The sequence below is a fragment of the Malaclemys terrapin genome, chromosome 1 (assembly GCF_027887155.1).
Source record: "Malaclemys terrapin pileata isolate rMalTer1 chromosome 1, rMalTer1.hap1, whole genome shotgun sequence".
In the NCBI taxonomy this organism is placed as follows: domain Eukaryota; kingdom Metazoa; phylum Chordata; order Testudines; family Emydidae; genus Malaclemys; species Malaclemys terrapin.
Window position 1 is genome coordinate 119951697 of NC_071505.1, and position 20201 is coordinate 119971897.

Here is a 20201-nt window from a genome sequence, read left to right on the forward strand (position 1 = left end):
ACAACAGAGCACAACTGTCACCTTATGTTGCAATGTGATGTGGTTACACATGATAGTGTCCTCTTCTATGAAGATAAAGCTTATAGTGATTGCAGGTAACCAGGGCCGGCTCCAGGTTTTCTGCCGCCCCAATCGTGGAGAAAAAAAAAAAAAAGCCGCAGCAGCGCGATCGCGCCGCTCCACTCCGAGAGGGACTGAGGGACCCGCTGCCAAATTGCCACCGAAGACCCGGACATGCCGCCCCAGTAGCAGCTGGAGTGCTGCCCCTTGGTATTGGCCACCCCAAGCACCTGCTTTTTTAGCTGGTGCCTGGCGCCGGCCCTGCAGGTAATGTTAAGGCAGAGCCTTGCTAAGCAACACGAGACAACTCTTCTATATGGAATGCTTGGCAAAGTTGTCTGTAGCTTCTCAAACAACCCATAAGAGCCTCACTCTCGATCTGATAATGTAAAGACAAGCTGAACACACCAGAAAAGCTTTTGGAAATCCTAAAACTAGTCTGATCTCTATGAATGCATTCCATACTGAAGATATGAGTTACTGAGGGCATGTCTACACTTACCATGGATCGACACTTGATCCAGCGGGGGTCAATTTAGCAAGTGTAGTGAAGAGCCACTAAATCGACCACAGATCGCTCTTCTGTTGACTCCAGCACTCCACCGAAACGAGAAATGTAAGGTAAGTCAACAGGAGAATTTCTCCTGTCATCCCAGTGCGGTGTAGATACCACAGTAAGTTGACCTAGGCTACATTGACTCCAGCTATGTGAATAACATAGGTCATCCTGCCCTTAAGGATTATTAACAAAACTAGAGCTGGTCAACTAAAAGGGAAGGAAAAATCATGATTTTGTGAGGGCATTTCCCCTTTTCTAATTTTCAAAAATTCAAAAAATGTTAACAAGCTGTAGAGCTGGTGGAAGAAAAGAAGGAAAAGTAATAAAACATATCAAAAAGTGTTGCTGTTTTCTAATTAAAACTGTCAAATTATCACCCAAATGTCAACATTCAAAAAATGTCAACCATCTCAAGTCAAAACGTGAATGATTGTCAGTGTGGTACTGAATAAAATCTAACTGATTTGGTCAAATCTCTGAATTACAGAGGAAGAAGAGGAGGAAGATGATGATGATAACATGTCAACAGTAATGCGGCTTAGAACAAAGATGCCGTGGAGAACTTGCTGGAGATATCTTACCTCTGGAGGATTTTTCTTACTGTTTCTGATGATTTTCTCCAAGCTCTTGAAACACTCAGTCATTGTAGCCATAGATTACTGGCTGGCAAGATGGACATCCATGGAGAATAAAACCGGGGATTCCATAGAACGTAATCGTGAAAACAAGGTTGGCCATAACTTAAAGCTTGTCAGACAAAAATGTTCTCAAATAATTGAAAAATAACCCTCTGTTAACCTAGTAACCAGTTAGATTGGGAATGTAGCTAATATAGGTACTATAACATCAATTGTTAAATAAGATGGGTGAAATGGTTAATCTAATTTAAAAAACAATCTAAACCTTAATCCAAAGGTCAAACTGAAACTAAAACTTGTTTGAGGTTAGAAGAACTTTGGGCCCAAATTTTCAACAATTGGAGCCTAATATGCCCCTATATCCACATTTAGCAACCTAAATTAATACCCAGATTTTCAAAAGTGCTGATCACCCAGCAGTTTCCATTAATGCTAACAGAGAAATTAACCCAAAGTTTTGCCGTTTAAATAGGATCTGGCAGTGGTTCAGGTTGGAGAAGTATCCCAAAGTTCAGATGCTTATGAAAACGTAGTAAAAGTTTTCTCATGAGATTTCCAGTACCTCTCATATCCAGCCAGAATCCAGAGGGCAGATCCTTAGCTGGTCTAAGTTATTATAGCCCCATGAGACCATCTGAGGAGCTGCCCCTCTGATTTTCAGTGGAGCTTGAAATTAACATTGTTTTTTTTCTTTCTGAAGTTATCCAAACTTAATTCCTGAAACGTTCTGTTCTACTTGAGTCTGAGTTTTGGGGACCTTTGCATTTATCCAAACTAGTTCACCTGTCTAATTCACAAGCCTTGGGCCCAGTCCTGCAAAGTGCTGACCATCCTCAGCTCAAGACATTGCAGCATACTCACCTTTAGTAGCTGCAGTGAACTTGATTCATTATGCCTCTTCCTGAGACAAATTAGGCCCCCAAATTAATCTCCAGTCTAAAAATCTGCTGCACCCAAATATAGTGAATTGCAGGATTGGGGCCATAGGTTGAAAACTCCTTTTATAATGTAAAAAAAAAAAATCATGTTAATTTAAACATGCAGCACATGTCCTGTTCTTATTGAAGTCTTTTGGAGTCTGACACACCAGCTGGTCAGTGCTGTTAGCTCTGAAGAACATTGCCTTGGGTGTTTCCAAGGTTAATGTTTTTATCCTTTTATTAGTCTCATCATGTCGCTGTGTTCAGCACGCTTTGTGGAGCAGGGATCGTCCTTTGCCTCGTCACATCCCTGACCGTGGAGTGGATGGGCCTCACAGCTGCCAAGAACCTTCACCACAATCTCCTCAATAAGATCATCCTCGGACCAATCAGGTACAGCAAGAGTGATTTTTCCTGCTGAAAGGTCAATTACCAACGAACACCTGCTGTGTAACACAGTGGCTAGTGCTGAGAAGAGCATGGCTCATTCCCCTATGGCCCTCAAGTCCTGTAGAATCTGAAAGTGCCAGCTGAGATGCTCAGGAAATTACCCTCTTTCAGGCTGGAAAACATACAATTTCAGATTCCGCCTGCTTTTCATACCCAGTGGTTTTCATCTGAAAGTAATTTCAAGGTATAAAGTTTTCAGACGGTTTGAAATTCATCAAGAGGTTTTGGGGCCACAGAAGGTTCCCAGTGCAGTGGAAATGCACAGAGGTGGAAGTGTGGGGGGGACACCACATTTCTTATCCTCCAAAGAGACAGGTTCTGCATGAACTTGATATAGCCCAGCACAGAGTGGGAGTGTGGAGTGGGTTGGCCCAGGGAGAGATTGTATGCATGCAGTGACTGCAGTTCCCAAATGAAGGGTGAATAGGTAACATGCTGTCCTGTCCAGCCCAGGAGTTGGAACCTTAGACCAGGACAGCAGGGTGGACTTTACAATGAATCTTTCACGTTGAGGGAGCCAGAGGATGGATAGAGGAGTTGGGAGAAGGGAGCTGACAGTTTTTCAGGGGGCTGTGGGAGAGGAGACCTAAAAGTTTGGGGTTAAAATAAGATTTAGATGACATTCCAAATGCAAGTATAAGACTAAATGATAGTTTTCATGTTTACTAACTGGTTCTAGGGGACTGGTTGCCGACCCCTGGTCTAACGTTTGGCACGCGGCTCGCCAGGGTAAGCACCCTGGCGGGCCGGGCCAGTTTATTTACCTGCTGACGTGGCAGGTTCGTCCGATTGCGACCCCCACTGGCTGCGGTTCGCCGTCCTGGGCCAATGGGGGCGGCGGGAAGCCGCGGCCAGTACATCCCTCACCCGTGCCGCTTCTCGCCACCCCCATTGGCCCGGGACGGCGAACTGCGGCGAGTGGGGGCCGCAATCGGCCGAACCTGCCACGTCAGCAGGTAAATAAACTGGCCCGGCCCGCCAGGGTGTTTACCCTGGCAAGCCACGTGCCAAAAGTCGCCGACCCCTGGGTTAGACAGTAGACCTAAATTCTGACTGATGTTGATATTTCATCCATAATCAGACTCTCTCTTCACATAGTTTTTTGTTTCTGTTTTGTTCAATAGATTCTTTGACACAACTCCCTTGGGCCTAATTCTAAATCGCTTCTCTGCTGATACGAATATCATTGATCAGGTGAGCACATCGGTCCATTTATTCCATAATGTCTTGCCCAATTAATGCCACCATTTTGGAGAAGAAATACACCTTTTGTTAACAGGGAGCCATATAGGTTGTCACTTTTATATACAGAACAAATGGTGTGGAAAAACTATGAACTGTAAAAGAGCTTCCAGGCAAAACACCTTTTATGGAGATTATTATCATTGAGCTCACCAAGACTCAAATATAGTCAGGGATACAAAGATAGAGCTACTGGAAAACTCCCCTGGCTCTTTAGAATTACAGGTTCACATGTTAAGTATACTATATTAGGAAGGAGTTGTATTTAAGTAAATTAGGAACAAAAGAAATCCTAGCAATGATGTAGGTCCATTACTAGTTGGAGCTGGTAAAATTGTTAATAATGATGCTGAAAAGGGAGAAGTGTTCAATCAGTACTTCTGTTCTGTATTTGGAAAGAAGGAGTCATATCACATGAGGATGATTAACTACTTTCCAGCCCACTGCTAACTAAACAACATATACTAGACATAAACATTTTACAATCTGCAGCCCCAAATAACTTGCACTCAAGAGTCCTAAAAGAGCTGGCTGAAGGGATTTCTAGTCTGATTATATTAATTTCAATAAATTTTGGAATACCAAGGGAATTCCAGAAGAATGGAATACTGCTAATTTTTTGCTAATATTCAAAAAGGGCTAGCAGCACGACTTGGGTAACTATAGGCTGGTTAGCCTGACATTAGTGTTGGACAAAATAATGGAAAAACTGATAGGGTTGACAAGCAGTGCTTAAATTCTCAGAGATTATTTCCTGGAGTTCTCCTCCCCCACCCCTGATTCGGGGCTCCAGGCTTCAGCTGCAGGATGTCTAAGGTCTTTAGCCCCGCAAGGGGTGGGGTGCTGGGGCTCAGGGACTTCAGCCCCATGGTGGGAGGGAAGTGCCAGGGCTCGGGCTTCTGCCCTGAGGCAGGCACCAGGGTTTCCACAGGTTTGAAAATGTTTACCAGAGCTCTGCTCCAGTGGGCTCCGGCTGAATTTAAGCCCTGGATTCAAGTGATAAAGAATTAAAAGATAGGAATATAATTAATGCCACTTAATAAGGTTTGACGGAAAATAGTTCTTGTCTAGCAAAGCTGATTTCATTCTTTAATGTGATTAGAAGTTTGGTTTATAAAAGTAACTGCACAGATGCAATAGACTTTTGTAAGGCATTTGACTGAGTACTGCACGACATTCTGCTTAAAGATTAGCACTACACAATATCTATAAAGTTCACATTAAATGTCTGAAGAACTGGTTAACTGACATCTCAAAAAGTAGCCATTGTTGGAGTACAGGTGCTGTAACTAGGGGTGCTGGGGGTGTTGCTGCACCCCTTGGTTTGAAGGGGTTTCCATTATATACAGGGTTTACAGTTTGGCTCAATGGCTCAGCATCCCCATGATACAAATTTTTCCAGCACCCCTGCAATGGGGAATCATCGCTGAATGGGGCTGGTTGTAGTGGGGTTCTACAGAGATTAGTATGAGGCCCAACACTACTGACCATTTTCCTCAAGGATATAGAAGTAACTATAAAATCGATGATGATGAAATTTCAAATAACACAAAGATTGGCAGAGTGGTAAATAATGAGAACAGGGCAGTCACAGAGTGATTCTGGTCACTTGGTAAACTGGGCCCATTCAAACAATGCTTTTTAATACAAGAAATGCAAAGTTATATATCTAGGATCAAGGAATGCAGTCCCTGCCTGCAGAATGAGGAACTGTATCCTGTAAAGCAGTGATTCTGGAAAGGATATAGAGGACTTAGTGGATAAGCAACTCAATGTGAGCTGCCAATGTGATTCTGTGGCAAAAACGGCTAATGCGATATTTGGATGCATAAATAGGGGAGAAGTGAGAAGGAAGGAGTGGGCAGGTGATTTTGCTTCTGTGTATGGCAATGGTGAGCAACACTGTAATACTAGCAGAGAAGGGCACAAAAAGAACCAAAGGCTGGAAGCTGAAGCCAGACAAATTCAAACGAGAGATTAGGCACAAGTTTTTAACAGTGAAGGTTATTAACCGTTGAAATAATCTAATAAGGAAAGTGATGGATTCTCCATCTCTTGGTGTTTCAAATCAAGACTGGATGCCTTCTGGAAGTTATGTGTTAGCCAAACTCAAATCATTGGGCTCAATACAGGGGTAACGATGAAATTTAATGGCCTGTGATATACAGAAGGTCAGACTAGACCAGGGGTCTCAAACTCAAATGACCATGAGGGCCACATGAGGACTAGTACATAGGCCCAAGGGCCGCATTACTGACACCTCCCCCCGCCGCCCTCGGCTCCACGCCTTCCATGAGGCCCCGTCCCTGCCCTGCCTCTTCCCACCCCTTCCCTGCCCCCATTCCAACCCCTTCCCCAAAATCCCCACCCCAACTCTGCCCCCTCCCTGCCCCCAGGGGGTGCAGGAGGGGTGTGGGGTGTGGCGGGGGGCTCAGGGTAGGGGGTTGGGGTGCGGGGTGTGGCAGTGGCTCAAGGCAGGGGGTTCGGTTGCAGGAGGGGTCGGGGGGCGGGCTCTGGCCCGGCGCGCACTGGGGGCAAGGCAGGCTCCCTGCCTGCCTACGCGCCCTGCCCCCGCGCCACTCCGGGAAGCGGCCAGAACATGGGGAAGGGGGGCACTGGCATCTGTGTGTTGCTCTTGTTTCAGGCACCATCCCCAGGAGCTACCATTGGCCGGAGCCACTCAAGGTAAACGCTGGGGGAGGGGGGCGCAAGGAGCTCATGGGCCACAGAAAATAACACCGCGGGCTGCGTGTTTGAGACCCCTGGACTAGACCTAATGATACCTTCTGGCCTTAAACTCTATGAATCTATGTAAAGTTATAGTGTATAATAGTGAACTAAGCACAAATTTCAACAGAAGAGTTGTTTGCAACGCTTCCATTACTTCTGAGAACCAAGATGCTTGGATGATAGGTGATTGTGAATGCTTTATCTAGAGGCCTATGTACAAAGGAGAGTGATTGCAGGGCTCTCAGAACAGGACACCATATATGGGACAATAGGGAACTCGAGTACTGCTAAGTTATTTGAGATCTCACAGAGAAGATTCCCTTTCTTGTCTCATAATGAGGGGAAAAGACTGCCTGTTTCTCCTTGATCCTTGGAGATGCTGAGCATCAGCAAGTCCCAGTGGCCCTAATTCTGGCCTCCACTGAAGCCCCTGTACACTGGCTCTGGGCTTATAGAAACAGAAAAGCCCTTGGGGAGACTTAAAGGGGATTCCCAGTGGCGAAGGGCCAGCAGAATGACCATAGACCAGCCCGTCTCATCACCCCACGCATGGAGGGTATATAGTTGCCATATTCCTGAGGTGTATCTAATACATATTTTTATTTTATTTTTGGAATAGCACATTCCCCCTACTCTGGAGTCTCTCACCCGGTCCACTTTGCTCTGTCTGTCGGCTATCGGAATGATCTCGTATGCCACTCCGTGGTTCCTTGTTGCTCTTGTACCCCTTGGGGTAGCATTTTATTTCATCCAGAAATACTTCAGAGTGGCTTCCAAGTAGGTATTAGAAAGCTGCCATGTACATTTCTTTTAAAACCCCTGTATTTATGGTTTATCCTAGAATATAACTAGAACTAGTCAAGAACGGAAAATTTATTTAGTAAATTCCACTGATAATTTTTTCTGTTTTTCATTGAAATGTTTGAAATTTTTCAACCTGCGATAGAGATGACTGAAAAATGGAAAAACTTTCCACAGAAAACCTTGTCCACTTTTCAACAACATTTCAGAAAATGCTGACTGTCCCTAAAGATTATGCTTTTTGAGAATTTCTTAAAATTACACTTGCTTGGAGAATTGAATTGCTCAGGAGATAATAAAATGTGAAACTTTTTCACACTAGGGTCATTGCTTCAATTCTAGACTACGACCCCATTTTAGGAAAACATTCTTACTCAAGAAAACACTTTAATTTGAAGCATGTGCTTCGGTAGTTTCCCGAATCAGGGCTCAGGAGCTTGGTTGGTTGTCTTACTCTATTTCTTAGTGGCTAGATATCTGTCACAAAAACCATAATCACAGATTAGTTCCAACCCTTGATGTCAGTCATAGCAAAATGGCCAACGGCTGAACAGAAGTGAAGCCTTACACACGCTTTCATCCTCGGAGACGGTCACTTCAGTCAAGATTTATGCACCTCAGTGGGGCAGTGTAGGGGGAAGTTTGAACTGTCACTGTGCATACCGTACCTGTTCTGTTGATAATCACAGGCATTTCAGCTTGAGAGCTGGAACAGTCTCTTTCAATGGCAAAACACTCTTATTGACATAATTTAGAGCCAATAGCCCCCGCTAAAATTAGTGGAGCAGGACAGGGCCTCAAAATTATCCACAACAAAAACTGATAATAACTTTGATGAATTGTAACCTATTTTCTTCAGCTTTAGGCAGCACGTGAGTTTTCAAGGAGAGTTATCAATATGAAAATGTTGATAGCAAATGTTTGAATCAGGGTAAATTTATAATGGTCTGTAATTCAAAAGCAATTTGATGAATTTCCATTACATACTGCAGAAACATTCTCCTTCCCCTACCAATTTTCCAAACCAAAGTTGTAAAGGGCACTAAAATAGGTATTGTGGAGACAGTGTGGTCTAGAGGGTAGTGCACTTGACTGGGTGACAGGAGATCTGGCTTCCATTCCTAACTCACTGACCTGCTGTGTGAGTGTGAAGTAGTCTCTTGAGCTCTCTGTGCCCATTTTTCCCTTTGTCTGTTGTATCTTATTTAAACTCTTCAGAGCCAGGGCTGTCACTCACTGTGTGTTTGTACCAGGCCCCCATAATAATTTATAATGGAACTTGATTGCAACCTTAGCTACAGAGAGGCTACTGCTTTTCCTTGATATGCCCAGCCTCTTTAAAGATTCCAATACATTCAAATGGCGTTCTTAACTAAGAATCACAAGCAAATTAGTGGTAATAGTGGTTTCAAATTAATATATAACATTGTAGTATAAAAAGATATGACTCGGCCATTCCTACCTCAAAAAAATAAAGCAATGGATTAAGTGGGATGGTACATGTCCAATTCAAAGCTATGGTTTCTTCTCATAGTTTTATATAAGGGAGCAAAAGCACATGCTGGCCCAGATTTTCAATATTGAGTGCACCCAATTTTCCCACATGCACTACTGGTTCCTGTGCACAAGCGGGGGAGATGTTACACACACTATGTGCCCGAGTCTCTTGACCCACACGTATTCACTGGGCATTGCAGGTGCAGATGGTGGCATCCACATTAACTATACATTCTTTTTCGTGCACACTTCTGAAACTTTGGGTCAGCAAGAGACATTTTTTATTATATATTTTGAACTCCATTTAATCCCTAGTTGGAAGATCTGATTTCTTGTGCTTTACAATAGAAATGAGGCTGGAGGAATACTATTGTATCTATAAAAGTCATTCATGTGAAACAAACTGTGAAGGAATAGCTTGAGCGTGTATTCAAACAGCACTTGATCTCCATTAACTTTTAGGAACACAAATATTTATGGTATTTCCTGTAACACTTTCACCTCTTATAAAGTTTCCCTCTACATTCCCCAAAAATTACTTTATATTTTCCATCATAAATTGGTCATACTGCAGCATATTTATCATCCAAATACAAGCATCAAATTCGCCTCTCCATGGAGTAACATTCAGTACCGAAGAGTAAGCTGTTGATAGATTATCTATCAAAATACACCAACACAGTAGAAGTAGGGTAAATATCAAATGCTTTGATCCATAGTATGTCCTTCCATACATGTGCTATTCCCAATTACTACACTGGGAGTGTTATGTCTATCTGAGGACAAAATTTGTCCCTATGTTTGAGCAAACATTCTAGTTGCAAGAGATTGGATTTGTAGGCCTATATCCTCAAATGGATTATCTGAGTGGATTATTACTCAATGACTGATTGAGGAAATCTGACTGACTAATGAAGAGGGCATTAATTCTATAGAAATGCCCTACACATCCCAACTGAAATGACAGCATCAGAACTAGAACAAAAAGTCTATACTCCTGCATTGTTTTTCATGTTCAGTATATAGCAGTAATAACAAATATTATAAGGCATTTCTGAAGAATTATTGGCCAGTGGATGTGGATTCTTACAGATAAACAGCCCCATGTACTTTACCTGCAGTATTCACACCTGGCTTAATTTTAGGCTAGGCTAAAGGCTTCACGGTTCAGGTTCAATGATGAATCAGACTTAGGGCAAGAGTTTGGATTCAGATTCAACGGCATCTGAATCTCACAAACTTCTCTCATGAGAATTCCATGAATCTCCAATTTCTACCATCTTGAATGATGGGACTATCATGACACTAGCTATTCCAGTGAAATTTTGGCTGAAACAAGATAGGACTGGAAAACAGATCCCTTCCAGGATTTGACCTCAAGCCAGAATGGTAAAGATGGCTTCAATCCAGGATTTCTTCAAAATTCTAACAGATGTGAGATTGCGGTGCTAGCCCCCCTTTAATATAAATATATTGTTGTATAGTCCTGATAAAAATGTGTAATGTAAAAAACCACAGTAAAATATCCATAAAAAATGTTTGCATTTCATTGCTCCTTGTTCCTGACCTGTTCTTGTTTCTTATACACCACTTGTTTTGTTTCTCTTGATCACAGAGACCTTCAGGAGCTTGATGACAGCACCCAACTACCTTTACTCTGTCATTTCTCAGAAACAGCTGAAGGCCTCACCACCATCAGAGCATTTAGGTTTGTAAACATGTGCTTACTCTTCAGCGCCTAATCCTTCAGAGCAGTGCACAAGTCTTGCAAATAAATCAAGATGTTTGGTTTTTAAATGAGCAGCCCATCTTGGTTTATTTGGCATCTTATAAAACCACCAGGCCTACACAAACCCAAATACCCTTGGCCCGCCCCCTTCCCCTAGGCCCCACCCCTGCCAGCCCCTTCTCTGAGGCCCTACCCCACTCACTCCATACCCCCTCCCTCTGTAGCTCACTCTCCCCCACCCTCACTCACTTTCACTGGGGTGGGGCAAGGGGTTGGGGTGCGGGAGGGGGTGCAGGCTCTGGGCTAGGGCCGAGGGTTCGCAGTGTGGGAGGGGGCTCTGGGCTGAGCTTGGAGCAGGCGGTTGGGGTGCAGGAGGGGGTGAGGGGTGTGTGTTCCGGCTGGGTGGCGCTTACCTCGGGCAGCTCCCAGTCACCAGTGCAACGGGGCTATGACAGGCTTCCTACCTGCCCTGGCCCCATGCCGGTCCCATCTGGCACATCCCTGCAGCCCTTTGAGTGACAGGGGGCTCCATGCGCTGCCCCTGACTGCAGGCACCGCCCCTGCAGCTCCCACTGTCCACAGTTCCCAGCCCCCAGAGGCCGCAGAGATGTGCCGTCTGCTTCTGGGAGCAGCGTGGAGCCAGGGCAGAAAGGGAGCCTGCCTTAGCCCTGCTGCGCCGCCGGACTTTTAGCACCTAAAATCTCCTGCTTTGGCGTCAGTAGCCTCCGAGAGATAGAGCCCGATTCCAGGAGATTCCCAGTGAAACCAGGAGGGTTGGAAACCCCACAGGCCTAACATGATAAGTGAGGTCACTGAGGAGCAAGCTGAACTCTACTGTTAATTCAGTGTTGATCGTGGGCAAGTCATTTGTCTTTGCTGTGCCATAATTAAATCATCTTGCAAAAGGAGGACTCAGCATTTGTATTATTTTATTTGTTTATTTTGATTCACACAACTAATGAAATGGCACCTATCCATGGCTCTGGGTGCCCTGGACAGATTTTTTAAAACACCATCTAATTTGCAGTATCAATCCTTGTGGGACTTCTGTGGAATTAGGGATGACAGCTTTGTCAGTGTGTAGCACTTAAACTTTTCAGAGGTTTTGTTCAAACAGAAAATCATGTCTAGCCAAGATTTCTTTGTTTTCTGTGGAATGCTCACCATTTGGGGCCTGATCCTGCATTATATGTACACCCAGAACTGCCATTGCAGGATCATGCCCTTTTGTATCCATCCATTTAGATACTTACAGGCTTCTTTACACAGGGACACTCAGGAAAATTAATCTGAATTAACAAAAGATGTGAATTTAAAGAGGATTAGTTAAACTTAATTAAAACCTTGTGTGGACACTCTTACTCAGAATTAAAGTGGCCTTAATTCAATTTAGCTTAATTCATTTTGAAATTGAATTAAACTAACAATGTTGAAAATTAATTTTCCTGAGTGTCCCTGTGTAGACAAGCCCTTAGGTATTTGTGTGATTCTCATTATCTGAGCACCTCATGCTCTTTAATGAATTAAACACCCCTGCAAGGTAGGGAAGCATTATTATACCCATTTTACAGATGGGGAATGGAGACAGAGAGAAACAAGATGTCTTGTAAGGAAGTATGTAGTAGTGCAGGGGACTGAAGCCAGGTCTTCTAAGTTCCAGACTAGTGCCCTATCCACTGGACCATCCCTCCTCTCTGATAATTTTATGGGTTTGTAGACCTTCTTGGCAGGAAGTCTTACATTTATGATAGCTATGTCTTCGCACACTGTCTCTGCAATTGGATTTACTTCAAAAGTGCTCCAGAAATGAGTCATATTGTAAGAGAACAAACAGCAGATGTTAAATCATAAAAGAAAAGATGGGTCACTAGGGGATCAAGAATGTGTGTGAAAGCAGAAAAGGTCACTGCTGGACTGGATAATGAAACGATTATTAAATTACTGTATGAGATTAAACCACAGAATCATAAAAGATACAGCCACTTTGAGGAGCTGAATGATGTTAGCAGTCATTCCCATGCACAAGACATGGACAGAAACTGCCACTGGTCTTATCAATGGAAAATAGAAAAATGTCGTCATTTTGTTTGAAACGTGACCTCTTTTCTTTTTAAGGTAGTTAAATGTAATATATTCACAAGAGGCACAGAAAATGAGTGATTATGTAACCTCATTCCAAGAGGACTCTTCAGACTTTCCAAGGCATATATATGTTTTCCAATTTCCATTAAACGTGCTTGGCTAAAGTCTACTCTCAAATGCCCTAGTGTAAATCCAGAGTGACCCCATCAAAATCCCAACTTGATTAACACCGAATAGCAAAATTAGTGTAAGTTGTACTCATTTTGCACAGCCATGGAATTCCAAATCAGTGCCAATTGCACTGTGTTGCTACTTAAACATGCTTTTTGACCAAATCAGACCCAATATGGAACCTAGACCAGTGGTTCTCAACAAAGGGTTCACATACCCCTGGCAGTATGCAGAGTCTTTCACAGGGTACATCAACTTATCTAGATATTTGCCTAGTTTTACAACAGGCTACATAAAAAGCAGCAGTGAAGTTAGTATAAACTAAAATTTCATATAGATAACAACTTGTTTATACTGCTTTAAATACTATACACTGAAATGTAAGTACAATATTTATATTCCAATTGATTTATTTTATAATTATATGGTAAAAAGAGAACGTCACCATTTTTCAGTAATAGGGTGCTGTGACACTTTTGTATTGTTAAGTCCAATTTTGTAAACAAGTAATTTTTAAGTGCGGTGAAACTTGGGGGTACGCCAGACAAATCAGACTCCTGAAGGGGGTACAGCAGTCTGCAAAGGTTGAGAGCCACTGACCTAGACCACCTTTTCCATCACTGCTGAATTTGGCCCAGATACTTTCATTGTAGTTGAGATTCTTTAGGCAGAATTTGGCCTAGTATATCTGTTTCCACCAGGTAAGGTGATAAGCTAAGGAGAGCTCCATCCAAAATGCTGACTTGGATAGGTCGGATTCAGAATATCATAATCTCCAACCTATGTGAACATAAGAATGGCCATACTGGATCAGACCTATGGTCCATCTAGCCCAGTATCCTGTCTTCTGAAACATCTGGCACCAATTATTGTCAGAAAGAGTGAACAGAACTGGGCAATTTATTGAGTGATCCACCCTTTGTCATCCGGTTGCAACTTCCAGCAGTCAGAGATGTAGGGATACACGGAACATGGGATTGTGTCCCTGGCCATCTTGGCTAAGGCTATGTCTACGCTGCACTTTCGTTGGTAAAACTTTTGTCGCTTGGGGTATGAAAAAACACACCCCGGACCGACAAAAGTTTTACCAAACGATGGTGTGGACAAGCGATGGTGTGGACAAGCAACAATGTGGACTGCGCACTCCCGCTGACAAAGCTACCGCCCCTTGTTGGGGGTGGTTTTATTTTGTCGGCAGAAGATTGTCGGCAAGAGATGACGGACCTATCCTCTTTTTTTAACCCAGTTATACTTCACAACATTCCCGGGCAATGAGTTCCACTGGTTGACTATACATTGTGTGAAGAAGTACTTCTTTATGTTTGTTTTACAACTGCTGTCTATTAATTCCATTGGGTGACTCGCGGTTTGTGGGTTATGTTAACGGGTAAATAACGCTTCCTTATTCACTTTCTCCACATCTTTTATCGACCTCTATCATGTCTTTCCTTTCCAATCTGAACAGCCCCAATCTTTGTAATAATATCTCCTCATATGGAAGCTGTTCCATACCCCTAATCATTTTTCCCTTTCTGTTCTTTTTTCCAATTCTAATATATCTTTTTTTGAGATGAGACGACCAGAACTGCACTCAGTATTCAAGGTGTGGGTGTACCATGGATTTATATAGTGACATTATATTTTCTGTCTTATTATCTATCCCTTTCCTAATGGTTCCTGCCTGACATTCTGTTAGCTTTTTTGACTGCCACTCTACATTGAGCAGATACATTTCCCTTGAGTTAAGCCTACCCCATCATCAATAGAGCTTAAAGGGATTAGAGATCAAAGGATGGCAGGCCAGAGCCTCCTTAGAAAGCACTCAGCCTTGCCTAGCAGGCCGCTAGGCTTACATAGCCCCCAAACAGACCACACTATAAACTTCAAGTGAGCAGGCACTCAGCAAGCAAGCAAGCACACAGCCAGTGAGAGAGTGATTCACTAACCACCACAGTAAATGGGGGGGTATTTCCTGGCTCTATTCCATCACTCAGTGAAGGTTCTTGCTCCCATGGCAGTGGATTGGGAGAAAAATGGGGAGGGATGCTGCAGGACTGGCAAAAGTCCTGTTGCTTTGGCAGCAGAAGAGATGTGAGGTAGTGTGACAAAAGCCCTAAATTAAAAATGAAGTACTACGTTTTATCCATCCGGATGACCTGCTAACATAGTAGATCAGAATTTGGACCTAGTGTTGCAATGTGCTGAGTGCCTTCTGAGCACTTCTGAGTACCCTCACCTCACATTATCTTCAATGGAAGGTAAGTGTGCTTAGTGTCTTTCAAGAGCAGTTCAGCACCTCGCAGGATCAGTCCTTTTATTTTAGAAAACCAAAGTGGGCTGGGGATGGCAGGGGGAAAGGGGCAGCCCTTGAGAAGCTGGAAGCATCAGGTTGGAAGGATCACATCTGTTCACTTGAATTTTCCACAGCCCCTGGTGAGAATCAAAGCCATTCCATTTCATTCATCTGTTTCTCCCTGTCAAGCCAGCCTTCCATCTTCAGAGTCTCGGGGCTTTCCCAGCAAGCTAATGTTTACCTATTATCCTGTTAGTCACCCCCTACCTTTTTAGTTCATTATGTACCGGGATGAAATAATGAACTCCTTCAAGTAATTTACCACAAAGCACCACAGTTAAATTAGTTTGAGATTTCAGTGACCTTTCCTGTTTGTCATCTGACAGGATAAAAGTCTAGGAATTTTCAGAAGATGAGTTGGATTTGGACGAAAATACGCAGATTGAGTGTGTCAGAGTTTCCATTAGGAAAGCCGGGGTTGCTGCCAAATAGAAAGACACTAGCAGAATATTCACTGTATTTTCACCCCTACCACTCACTGCTCTGACAGAAAGTTCTTTGCGTACCACAGTTACAAAACATCTGAAATATAACCAAGAAAAAAACTGGGACAATTGGGAAACAGCAAAGATGGCCTTCAGCCATCAGTGTTATGATCTTCTCACCGCAAGGTCCTGAACTTTTAAATATCAGTTACTTTGAAATTGGAGGGATTGCAGTGGTAAAATAGTTTATGAGCTGTTGAGTGAAATTTGGCTATTTCTTTAGGTGGTAAAGCTTAGGACTTGAATAAGTAGTATGTGAAGCAAGAAATGGCTGCCAGGTTGGGCAAGCACCAAAGGCCAGATGAGCTGTGGTAAATCACAATAAATCCCTTGAATTCAATGGAAGTAGACCAATTTACACCAAGTGGGGACATGCCCCCAAAGAGTAATTATGAGACTTACATAATCTACCAGCCTTTTATTGAGTATTTTACTGGTTTCTAAACACCATTGCTATTACAGAGGAGGGAAAACCAATTGGAAGCTGAAACAACCCATTCGCTTTTGTAATTTAGAAACGATTTATTATTCAGTTTTTCGGACGTTTTGTGGCTGTCTGAGGAAATGGTTGAGGTAAAGGGTTGAATGGTGGCAGTGTGTCAATCAGCCTAATGCATGAAAGGCATTAGTTGTGTTGAAGGACTCATGCAGTTGGCTTCTCAGTCAGATTTTGGCTGAAATGTGAAATCTCTGCTCCACCCTTACTCCAGGGTGTATTAATTCGCTGCTGGGTTATCTCAGTTGATTAGCATTTTGGGAGGAAGAGGGGAGCCAAGGCTCTGCCTATTCCCTTCCCCATCCACCTGATTTGTCGGTAGTTGTGGGTAAATAATGCTTGCTTACTGCTGCACATCCGGTCTGGTTAACCAGTGCAGGGATGTAAAAGAGGTTCTTACTGTCCTTTATGGACATGCACTCTGACCCACAACCCAACCCAGTGCTACCATTTGAAGAACAAGGTACTGCCTAGTGTGAGTAAGGTGTGCTTCTGAGGGGAGAATTTTGTCCTAAGTTTGGTAAAAGACACAAGTTCAGCAAGCTGTCGGGTTTTTTAGAACAATTGAACGTTTTGTGCATGTGTGTTATAATGTAACCATTTTGCTGTTTGCAGGCATGAAGCCAGGTTTAAACAACATATGCTGGAACTGACGGACACGAACAACATTGCCTACTTGTTTCTGTCAGCTGCCAACAGATGGCTGGAGGTCAGGACGGTACGTACAGTGTAGTCCCCGCTATGGTTTTGAAACCTTGGAAGCAAACAGAGACTTTGCCTGATGCACAAGGCGAGATAATAGATGAAATTAATCTCACAATGAGATATAACAGTTTTGTGTACAGTGATCCTTAAAATAGCTCAGGGTTGTTTATATTATAGCAGCAAGGGTTGGGGGTTTTTTTTGGCTTTCTTGGCTTGGGGTAAGAAAATACAAAGCTCCTTCATACTTCAGTGTTGGGATGTTGATTGTTCTGAAAAGAGTGCAACAGAAAATATCTACATAACTTTGAAATAAGACTCTCTGTTCACAGAAATAAATTCTTCTACTACAGTGCAACATCTGAGGCACTGCCCAAGTGGAAACTAATTTCAAAGGGGTTTCGGTAGTTTTGCCAATTTTGCAATAATTCTGTTTTTGGTTTTTATGCCACCTTTTATCTCTCAGGACCCCAAAGCATTTCCCAAATGAAGGGCCCAGGCCTGAGGGCCTCACTCATAGCCTGATTCTGCCAGGATACCCTTCAAAGTCCATAGGGCCATTTGTGGAGTAAAATACTCCTTCACTTGAGTAAAGATGGCAGAACTGGGCCCTGAGTAAGGGCCCACTTCTGGGGCTCAGTAAGAGCTGGGCATTTGGCAGCAATAAACCCCCAAACAGAGGGTCAGATGCTTGGCCCTGATATAAGTTCTCAGTGGCTGGGACATAAGGAGCCTCCCTCCATGTTCATGGTCTCCATAAGGGTCAGACAGAATTATTGCTCCCTCCCTACTCACCTAGCATTCCAAAGAAGGGCCAAGGAGTAGGCAGGCCCATGTCCTTCCCCTCTGTGCCAGAGACAGAGAGACTGGGACCTAAGCTTCACCCTTGGAATGGTTTAGTGTCAGGTACACTTCACCTGCATATTGAGATCTCCATGTGGCATTCTGCCTCCTTGGACTCCTTTGGGACAGCACAGTTCTGCTTCATTTCTCACTCTGGACAGGATTTGGCTCTGAGTAAGATCTCAGGGTTCAGCCCTGTACAGTATCAATGAACTGCAGTGATGCTCCATTTGTACCCAGTAAAAGAAAGATGAAGTTAAAGGGCAAAATCCAGCCCTGGTATAAGCTATTGTAATTTCCATTAAAATCTCTTGATGGTGGACTTGCTGAGTATCAATGTTCTCCAAAAATACATATCTCTTCTATCAGCTCTTTGGGTTTTTAAAAATACTATGTGGAGGAATGCAGTGTTGCCAAGAAATAGCTAATTAGGCTATGTGCAATGGTATTGTTATCACACAGAGCCATATGGGTTTCAGAGTGACTGCACAGCTCCTATTCCAATAGCTGATGGAGACCCAAGTGTACTGTACATCTAACACACTTTCTTGCTACAGAGATTGGGTTAGAGGCTACTATCATCTTCACTTTAGCATTCCTACAAGCAGATCAATTGAGCAGTATTCATTGCAAATCGTAGAGGGAAAGATTCTTGGATGGAAAGAGGAGAAAAATCAAAAGAAAAAATGCTGACTCTGAAATAGCATGGGAGAATTGCAGTGGCAGATGACAGAATTTAGGTATCAATGACCTGACTGTGTCCACAAATCCCATCAGATACCTAGAAATCTACAGTTGATCATTTTTATCTGACATTAGCTGCAAAATTTGGATAATAAATTTAGAGGGTGGATTGAGGCTTCTTTAAAAATGTGAGGAATCAGGTTTTTATCCATCTTTAAATATCTGGAGTTCTACAAAACAGAAAGCAGGCTGCACCTTTAGGGTGAAACATTCTCACCCCAAATGGGAAAAGTAAAAATTTCAGCTAAAACGATGAATATAAAATACCTCCTTTATTTCATCATCCATCCAGCCATCTATGAGTTTTATACTGGTCCCCATCACTCTAGTAATTGAGGAACTTCCACATACAATAAATAGCAATAGCAAGTCCCTAGTCGACTTAATGGAGTCTCTGGCACTTCTTCCTGTTTGGGATCAAAAGTCTGCTCGGGGGTTGGGAAAAAGGGGGTGTCAGTGTTGTGGGTGTCATTTTTATGATGGAAAGGATTTTTCAAAGAAGAAGATTGTTTTAGTGACTAGTCATTTTGGATGCCTGCTTTTTGGTGCCTTATTTGAGGCACTTAAATGGGTCTGATTTCCAGAAAGCGCTTGTCCTCTGAATATCAGGCTCCTTCAAAGGGTCTCATGCTGGGCACTAAAAATGACTGGTCCCTTCTGAAAACTTAAATGTCTGAACTGAGGGCAAGGGAAATATAGAAGAAGATGCTTTCTGATATTATAAGGCTTTATTTTGTCACTGGATTTTTCATTCAACTTGTATTATAGGATCTATCTTTTTTTCCCCTTCCTTCCTTTTTAGGATTATCTGGGTGCTTGCATAGTTCTCACCGCAGCTGTTACGTCCATCACCTACGAGCCCGATTCTGGTGTCTTGGGCCTGGGTCTCCTGTACGCACTGACGGTATGTACCAAAACAAACATCAAGAAACTTGAGACCAATCTACTAGATTTAAGGTGGTTTTAAAAATATAGATACATGGTTATCTTCCAACTTTCTTAATCTCGAAAGAAACAATCTTGCAAATAATGGATTCAGGCCAAAGCCGAGTGAGTTCAGGACAACTTGGACTTGCTTCAGGGTTTGTGAGCCAATTTAAAAACCAAAAAGATTCCCAGGCCCCATGTGTTCCCAAGGATAGAAAGAAAATTAGAAGTGCATACTAGGTCCTTGTGTGCACATTGTTTTGCACTGTACAATGTTGTTAAGGCTGCGTAACGTGAAACCTGTTGTAAATGACGAGCCAACAGATCTTGCAAAATCAGTGGTGATGTCTCCACATTTTTGGGATCAGTCAGATGCTGAGTACTGTTATCTATCCAATTCTGAATATGAGTCCTGACACCGAGAGACAGGATTGGGGTTGGAGTCTCGAGGGTTGGGAATGGAGTGGTTAGATGTGAAATGTACGGGTGAAGGAGATTAAGGCTGCGGTTTTGTGCAGATTGCTGAGCAGGATAGCAAGCGGGCCTTGGACCTTTGAAACTCACTCCTTTCCCAGGTCCATGGACACCAAAGTTTGTTAGCCTTCAATACACACTACAAGGTCCATCTTTTATTCCTTGCTTGGTAAGAGATGGCTGGAAATGGGTAAGAATGGGGTGGGATTTTGATGGGGCGTGTAGGCGGGAGGTTGGTTAATTGTTGTTTTAGCTATGTTAGTGTTGGTTATTTAATTCGATCTGGGTGACAGATGCT

General features: G+C 43.1%; 1 protein-coding gene across 3 annotated transcripts in view; it reads left to right on the forward strand.

Annotated features, from left to right (window-relative positions):
- The window catches only part of ABCC9 (ATP binding cassette subfamily C member 9), a 117174-nt gene that overhangs the window by 77506 nt on the left and 19467 nt on the right, over positions 1 to 20201 (forward strand). For all 3 annotated transcript variants that reach the window (XM_054036842.1, XM_054036832.1, XM_054036849.1), the window contains 7 exons: positions 1107 to 1348; positions 2422 to 2570; positions 3752 to 3821; positions 7219 to 7376; positions 10513 to 10605; positions 16829 to 16931; positions 19305 to 19406. In XM_054036842.1, coding sequence (XP_053892817.1) covers positions 1107 to 1348; positions 2422 to 2570; positions 3752 to 3821; positions 7219 to 7376; positions 10513 to 10605; positions 16829 to 16931; positions 19305 to 19406 — 917 coding nt within the window. The remainder of the gene's footprint in view (positions 1 to 1106; positions 1349 to 2421; positions 2571 to 3751; positions 3822 to 7218; positions 7377 to 10512; positions 10606 to 16828; positions 16932 to 19304; positions 19407 to 20201) is intronic.